Below are 8,382 nucleotides of genomic sequence, written 5' to 3'. Positions count from 1 at the left end.
AAATAATTATTTACGAGTAATGGATTGTAACATAGAGTATTATTTACTAGGACAATGTAAAAAAGAATTGTTAGTCCCTGAGACCCATCCCATTACTACTAAGATGTCGTTTGGTTCACAAAATGTAATATAAATAGTAATAATAATGATTCACACTTCAATACCGGTGGTAACAAATTTGAATAAGGTGATATCCATTTGTAGTGTGGTATCGATTATGGTTCGACTTAAATAAATATGATTTAACGTTATCGGTTATCCATTACGTTACCAATATGTGAACTAAACCGCACATAAATGGAAAAGGATCGATTTTCTGCTGTCGTAAGATACATGGGCTAGGAAGAAAGATTTCTGGAGTTAGGCTGTCTCTAATATGTATATAGATGTGTAAAACACTGCACACTGTTTATAGTATGATGTTTGAAATGGAGAGTAAGATAGATGTGAGATAGAAAGGCTATTAGATACATCCTTAGGAAATACCCCAAAATTGTAAAAGTTTGTCAGCCTTTTCTGTAGCAAAAAACACAAATGCTAACTTCACCAAATTATTCTACAATCTATATTATCCACGGATTCAACAAACACCATACGTCCATACAGAAACAAGCTCACAGATATAAAAATCACATAGCACAGATTCACAGGTCTCATGTACAGTCAGTTATCAAAAAAGTTGGTGCACTGTTGCAAAACCCTGAAAATTCAGAGTACAATATGATATGGTTAAACATCTAACGAGCCTCAAGTGCTGTCAAGCTCATGTCAGTGGAGACCTCCCTGTGGTCTCCAGCCTTCCGGGGCTTGTAACCCCTTTGTGCAAAATATGAAGGTTGCTTCGGTGTTGGCAGTGGCGTAGTTCTGTTTTCCAGCATGAACACAACCACTGCCATGACAGGTCTGGAGCCTGGATCATCTTGTACGCACAAGAGACCTATTTGGACGCATCGCGAAACTTCATCAAGAGGGCAATTACTCTCCACAACAAATGAGTCCACCATTTGTTCTGATTTCCCATCTTTCCACAAGTTCCATGCCTGAATCGACAAATATACAATTTTATAGTGACCACATATTCATTTTCTCATGGTATCTAGTTCTGAATTCTTAGCATATCACGAAACTTACATATGCTATAAGGTTAGGGAAATCCATGAGAAGGTGCGGTGAGCTGATCTTTAATCCACTTACAATCTCCAGCAGTATTACACCAAAGCTGTAGGTGTCAGATTTGACCGAAAAGGATCCTTCCATGGCATATTCAGGAGCCATGTAACCGCTGTGTAAATTATTCCAACAAAAAGGTTTGTGTAGTCTTAAAACTTATGCAAATAAGTTCTATCTAAATAATTCGTTCTGAAAGAGTTACTTACTATGTCCCTACAACTCGGTTTGTATTTGCTTGGAGCTGCTTGCCAAAGAATATCCTCGCCATGCCAAAATCTGATATCTTAGGGCTCATCTCCTTATCTAACAAGATATTGCTTGTTTTCAGATCTCTATGGATTATAGTCAGTCTTGAGTCCTGATGGAGATACATGATTCCTCTAGCAACCCCCTGGATTATCTTGAACCTTGTCGTCCACTGAAGCACTGATTTTTTTGATGAGTCTGATAAGAAAAACATGAAACACGGTATATATCACAAGGCGCATACAGATATTTATATGTTGGGTTTTATTAACAAATATGACAAAGTGGCAATTGAATGTACCGAATAGGAAGTAATCCAAGCTTTTGTTGGGTAAGTACTCGTAAACCAACAACCTCTCATCTTCATAAATACAGCAACCAATAAGCTTAACTAGGTTCTTGTGCTGCAGTTTTGCAATCAGGACCGCTTCATTTTTGAACTCCTCCATTCCTTGAACAGAACCCTTACTAAGTCTCTTCACTGCTACTTCCTTGGTACCTCCTAACACTCCCTTGCATGATTCCATCATTCTTTATCAGGAAACCTTAGTAATAACCTATTTTTCTATCAATATGATTATCAAGCGAAACTTTTCAAAGAACCATTCTCAAGTGAAAGTTTGGTAGTACCTTGTAAACTTTGCCAAAACCTCCCTTCCCAAGCATATTGGAGTCAGAGAAATGATCTGTTGCTGCAGCAATGTCTTCAAAGCTAATAAATGGGAACTCTATATTCTTATCCCCCATTTCATCCGGAGACCTCAAGTATTCTAGCATCACTCTCTTCTGAACCTTCTTCTTTTGTCGTCGACCTGCTCATAGAAACACCAATGGATTCTCTTATTTTCCCTAACAATTACACAACTACACTACGTTTGTGAAAATAAGGGGTCTTTTTCTTTGTACCTCTTCTTTTACATGTCCAGACTAGGGCTGTGAATGTGAGTGGCAGCACAAAGGCTATAATCGGGAGTAAAATCTTTGTCAAATGGCTCTTCTTCTTCTTCTTTACTGTACATGGAAATATATCCATCAGAATTTACATCATCAAGCATCATTTGCTATAGTGTGAGTTTACTTGCAAAGGACTATCCCTAGTGATCCTTGACTAACTTATACAGCAGCATAAAGTACGAAAGATGGTATTTTGATGGTACAGTTTATTTGATGTCTGTTTGCCTGCAAAAACATCTTACACCTTATTGGTGTTCACACAACTGATGCGCAAATGTCGCTGCGGGTGAAAGGAACATGAGGTAGACTGGAAAGTTGCGTACCAGGAGATCCAGCAATCCGGAGGTACAAGTTACCATGGAAGCTGGCCTTCTCCATGTCAATGAGGTCCCCAGTCCAAACTAAACACCTCGACGTGTCGCCATTACTGTCACCTAGGCTCAAGGTGTCATAAGCGTAAGCTACACATGAGCAGTTTCTGCTGCACTCGGCTGCGCACTGGTCGAAGCTTCTGTTGCGCAAGTACAAGAACTTATCAGGAACCTTCATCGCTGGCAAGGTGACGAAGCTGTCTTCTTTCCCGCATCTCAGTGCCTCCTTTCTCCGGCATCCTCTCGAATAGTTGACACCATCGATGGGCTCGAACCCTTCAGGACACCGGCACGTTGGGACATCGCCTGTGCTATCGCAGAAACCGAATGGACCACACTGGGCATAGAGATCGCAGCTAGAATGGGGGCGTTCAAAAACGAGCATCCAAGATGATGTGTTGCTGTTCCAACTCTGAGTCCTCATCTTACCGGTGTAGTCAAGCCAGATACGTGTGTAGGGTGATCCTTCAGAGACTGTGTATATATAGTAGAGCCTGTTCCCTGTGTCGACAATGGCTTGGTATACAATGGAGGCACCACTGCTGAGGTACATGCCACTGGACATAGATGCATCGTTAAGCGCATTTGAGCGGCTGTACGGCAAGGTCCCGTACCAAGTGAAGAACTGAAGGTTCCAGTTGGGACCAATTCCATAGGAGAAATTCCCAGTGGATGGGTCATCAGGGCTCTTCCAAGAAATGATGCGAGTTGGCACTTGACCCTTGTGATTGAGCAATAACCTCATGGTTAGGAGTAAGGTATCAGTTGGGTAATCAAAGCTTTGCCATATGGTCTCGCCGGTTGGCGTTTGAAGGACAAAGTTACCCGAGTTGAGTAGCACGGCAAAAGCGTCAGCGCCCCCAGCTGCGGCGCTGTTCGTCGTCGTCCAACGGATGCGTCCTTGGGAGTCAGACAGCACCAGCTCTGGTTTTCCGGTGATGGCGAGCTTCGCTCTGGAAGGGGCGATGACTGGGCTGTCACGGTTGGCGACCCACACCACGGTGTGCTCTGGCACCTTGTTGTACCATATGCCGACGTATAAACTCTTGTTATAGTTACCTGCGGAGAAGAAGCCGAGAGCAAAGGCTCCGTCCTTGGAGATGAGCACGTCGCCGGGCGAGAGTGGGTTAGCTTGTGTCAGCTGGTCGCTGGATTGTTGGCACAACGATCTCGATTGGTGGCTTTCATGACACCGATTGGTGGGAGGGATGTTGGAAGGAAGTATTCAGTATAAAAAATCTGGCAACACATATGGACTTTGACCGAGGAAAGCACGGCAGACCAGACGAACTGTGTGGCTTCAGATCAATGGAACATCATGTTTATACCATGGTTCAGTGTGCACAAGTATGAATGCATATGGGTTTGGTGACTTTCGGGGCTAGCTAATTAAAGGGTGTTGGTTTATAGTGACTAATTTTTAGTGCCTTCATTTTGTTCTAATTTAGAACCTAAATTAAAATAGAGTTTTAATTTTTGTATTTGACAATTTAGAGGCTAAAATGAAATAAAATCGAGTGACTCAAAATTACACCTAAAAACCCAACAGCCCCTAATTGTGGTGGAACGACATTTCAGTTCAAATTTCTTTTTCTTAAATTAATTATAAGTTGCTTGCTACTAAAATTCAGCATTGTTTTAAATTAAAAGACATAGTACTAAAAAGATACTTTTATTATAAAACATCTTTGTACCGTCCCCCTGGTACAATGCTTGGGGTCAGCACTCAAGGCGCCACTGATGGCTTAGAAGAGATTGAAACATGGTCTCGGTCAAAAAAATCCTCGAACTCTGACCTCCCATCAGTAGCGGGGTCGTCACCGTCCACTCTGCAACGCCCAGCCGAAGGATGGCGCACAGGACATAACTTGAGAGCGGGCGGAACACAACGAAGAGATTTTTTAATCAAGCTAGAAACTCACCCCCGAGGAAGATCGAACCCAATTTGGAGGTGCTACTTGGAACCCCTTAACCACTAGACCAGAGGCTCTTTTGCTCTTTGGATAGAATTAAAATAAAATAAAATTTTAAATAACTTAGTGTCAACATCTATGTAATTCTCCAATTAATAGAGAGCAAAAACAATTATACGCAACAAAACTTGGCTAAAATTTATAAACTTAGACTTTGAAAAACTCGGTGAGCACTACATAAATTTTCTCAGTATTTATTGAGCTAAAACAGTGTACAAATATTTGCATAATTATTTTCCTCAAGAAAATGCAGTAAACAAAATAAAATAATAAACTGAAAATACTGTGCTGCACTGTTCTTGGAGGTCTTGCCCGTTTATGTTCAAAAAAAATTGTGCTATTTCTCACTTGAAAATATGTGCTCGTTCCTGCAACTGATTCTGCTGTTGTGTTCATATTCCTTGGTGATGCAGGTTCAACCAAAGTTGGATTTACTATGCGTGCTCTTGGAGGTTTGGACTAAGGAATGCCGGGCTTTTGCTTCAGCTCATGCCTCATGCTGGAGACAGCCTTGGAACTGAACATGCATTGATCATTTGTTTCCTTTCCCAAAAATTGACCCTGTGGTCAAGGCGGTTTTAAGTTTACTTCGATCTGAACAAGGTCGTCCACTTTCATATTTGTTCCCATGGAAGTTGGAACTGAAAAAGAAATGTTGGAGTTGTGGTTCAGTTTAATTACACAAGGCTGGTCATGAGGCGAATGAACTTTGATCAGGTTCCGATGGCTCTTGCGCAAAGTCACGTTAATTCAAGAGATTCTGTTATCTTTCCTGAAAGTGAACTGTGGTTAGGTTCTGAAGAATGGACTCTGTGGCCTGGGTTCCAGTCTGACTTGAAAGTTGAAATAGGTTATCCAAGCTGGCAAATTGTGGTTCTCGTAAAAGTTCGCGTTTCTTAAAATTCGATGAAATAAGGCATTACTGGAAGACTGCGTTTTTGTCTTGTTTTACTTTCCAAAAAATCATAACCGTCTTTGCTGAAAATTAACTCTGGTCAATTACAGGTTTGACATGCGCAATATTTTTCCAAGTTATTACGCATGCAGCCTAAGAGGAGTGTGGTTATGGTGGTCAAGGAATTTTTAAGCATCTTTGGGAGGCTTCAGGTCTGGTCACAAACATAAACAAGTGCAGTTTGACTCCTATTCATTGTGATGAGCAAGATCTTAGTGCTACACAAGACCCATTCCCCTGCAATGTTGTGGACTTTCCATGTAAGTACTTGGGATTACCTCTTTCTATTAAGAAGCTACCTAGTAGTGCTTTGCTGGAACTCATTGACAAGGTGGTTGTTAAGTTACCTGATTGGAAAGTTGCATTAATCCACCCTGTAGGGAGGGCGACATGGTTAAATTAGTGCTTACGGCAATCCCTATCTATCATCTCATAGCACTTCAATGCCTCAAATTGGTTATCAATGTTAAGTTTGTGATCTAAATTCTGTATATGGAGGCCGTGTTGGTGAGCAGAGTGAATGGCCGTCATCGGGAGGCTTGGGCTGACCCCAATTAAGGTTTGCCGCGCGTCATCATTTTTAATCCTCTTGTAAGCCACCGTCTACGGACGGCGTTCTGTAAACACTCCACATATAGTGAAGGTTTCGCCTAGCTAGTGCCCGTGATTTTTCTCTTCATATTGAATGGTTTGCCATGTAAATCCGTGTGTCATCCTCTATGATTTGTTGGTTGATCTACTTCGTTTTTCTTGCCGTTTCTGCTAACAGTCAAGGCAGTAGATAAAATTCGGAGATGATTTCTATGGAAAGGAAGATTTGATATCAAAGGAGGTCATTGTGTTGTTGGTTGGGCTAAGATATGCAAACCAGTGAATCAAGGAGGTCTGGGTATGCACAACTTGGAAGTTCTTGATTGGGTACTAAACTGGAAGTGACTTTGGCTTAAAAAAAACTCAACCGGACGGACCCTGGACAGAATTTGATATTCAAATACATCTAAATGCAGCAGCCCTTTTCTCAGATTCTGTGTGTTCCATTGTTGGTGACGGATCTTCAACTCTATTCTGGACTGACACTGACTGTTGGCTCCATGGGCAAATCCATTAAACAGATTGCTCCAACTCTGATAAGCCATATTTCCAAAAGGATTCAGAATAGCAAAACAGTCTAGGAAGCTTTGATAGAAAACGGATGGTGAATGATATCACTGGTGTCTACCGGTACAAGTTCTATCCGAGTACTTCAAGATTTGGGATTTGATTCAGGGGTACAGCTTCATCCAGGGACTCCTTATGCATAGATGGCTACCAACATCCTCAGGGGAATACTCTGCAAAATTAGCATATGAGCGGTTTCTAGCTAGGTCAACTTTGTTTGAGCCAACTGAAAGGATATAAAAAAGTTGGACTCCTTGGTGATGTAAATTCTTTATAGTGTTGGACAGCGGACAAATTAGAAAAAAGAGGGTTGTCCCACTCAGATGCTTGCCCCCTCTATGATCAAGAGTCAGAGACAACTCAACACATTTTGACGACCTATGATTTTTCTCGACAATTTTGACATAGTATTTTGGCCCCCTTCGGGATGGGTCATCTCACTTCTGGGCAGGACGAGGTGTCCTTTGCGGAGTGGTGGCAGAAGGTGTGTAACAGGATGAAAAAGAAAAGAGAAAAGGAATGAATAGTGCTATTAATTTGGGAGCATGGTGTATTTGGCGGCACAGAAGCCATATTGTTTTTTAGGGAGATTCACCGGCTGTCAGCAAAGCGTGGCACTATTTTTTTGGATGAGCTCACCTGCTGGATCTAGGCCGGTGCCTGCCATCTTAGAAGCTTAGGAATAACTCAAGGTCTTAGAGCGTTTGGGTTGGGTATTGTTACTGAAATATAATCTATCTTTTCAGTTTGGCTTCGGACCTTGCTCAAGTGTCACACTCGGATTCAAGGTTAACCCCGTATGCATCTCAAATGTGCGTTAGGATGAAGTTTCACACATATTGGGAACTTGTTCTTAAATGCTGAGTTAAGAATAAGACAATACAAAATGTTAATGGTCAAAGACCTTCGTCTTTCGAAACATTATCTCTCTTAAGATATAATAATTTTCAGACGAAGATTATGAAGGACATACCTTCTTCATCTCAGTATGTAATAATAAAAGTAGAAACATATGAAACATAGAAAATAACATTAACAATCACATTAAATCGTCAGATTATTTATATTCTTATTATCTAATCATGGACAAACATTAATAACAGTAAATTACATTTGTACTTTCGGCTTAACAGAAGGTATGAATCCAAGAGTGACGTGCGAGTGAATACAAGCCAGCGTGAACAATACGGGGGTACTGTTCATCTATTTATAGGCACGGGACGCAGTCCGGACAAAATTACATTTGTGTCCTTGATAACTAATCATAACCATGACACAAGTTATCATGGACTAAACAGTCTTTTACTCTTTAAGTCGGTGCTGCCATTCGTCTCAAGGCGCGTCGTCATGCCGAAGCTCCCTGGATTGTAGCTTCGGCATATACCTTCGTGTTGTGTCTGCTTGCATATCACCCTGCCGAAGGTGTTTTTGCTTAGAGGACCTTCGGCGAAGAAGAAGGCCTCCAACAGTAGCCCCTTCGCGGTGCTAGATCGTTTTTCGTAACGAGCTCGATCCGCGAAAAATCTCAATGGCTTCAGAATGCCAAAGGTCCGAA

General features: G+C 41.5%; 1 protein-coding gene across 1 annotated transcript; it reads right to left on the bottom strand.

Moving 5' to 3' along the window:
• Window positions 1–601: 601 nt before the first annotated feature.
• LOC103630934 (G-type lectin S-receptor-like serine/threonine-protein kinase B120) lies at window positions 602–3,963 on the bottom strand (the record flags this gene model as incomplete). The annotated part of the gene is made up of 7 exons (XM_020539885.1): window positions 602–1,040; window positions 1,132–1,282; window positions 1,377–1,614; window positions 1,718–1,928; window positions 2,047–2,228; window positions 2,323–2,427; window positions 2,694–3,963. Coding segments are annotated over 7 exons (2,460 nt in total), but the record flags the coding sequence as incomplete, so codon positions are not given.
• Between the last annotated feature and the right edge of the window lie 4,419 nt (window positions 3,964–8,382).

This window comes from Zea mays, chromosome 6 (genome assembly GCF_902167145.1).
Source record: "Zea mays cultivar B73 chromosome 6, Zm-B73-REFERENCE-NAM-5.0, whole genome shotgun sequence".
Lineage (NCBI taxonomy): Eukaryota > Viridiplantae > Streptophyta > Magnoliopsida > Poales > Poaceae > Zea > Zea mays.
This window is presented reverse-complemented; position numbering and strand designations above follow the sequence as displayed.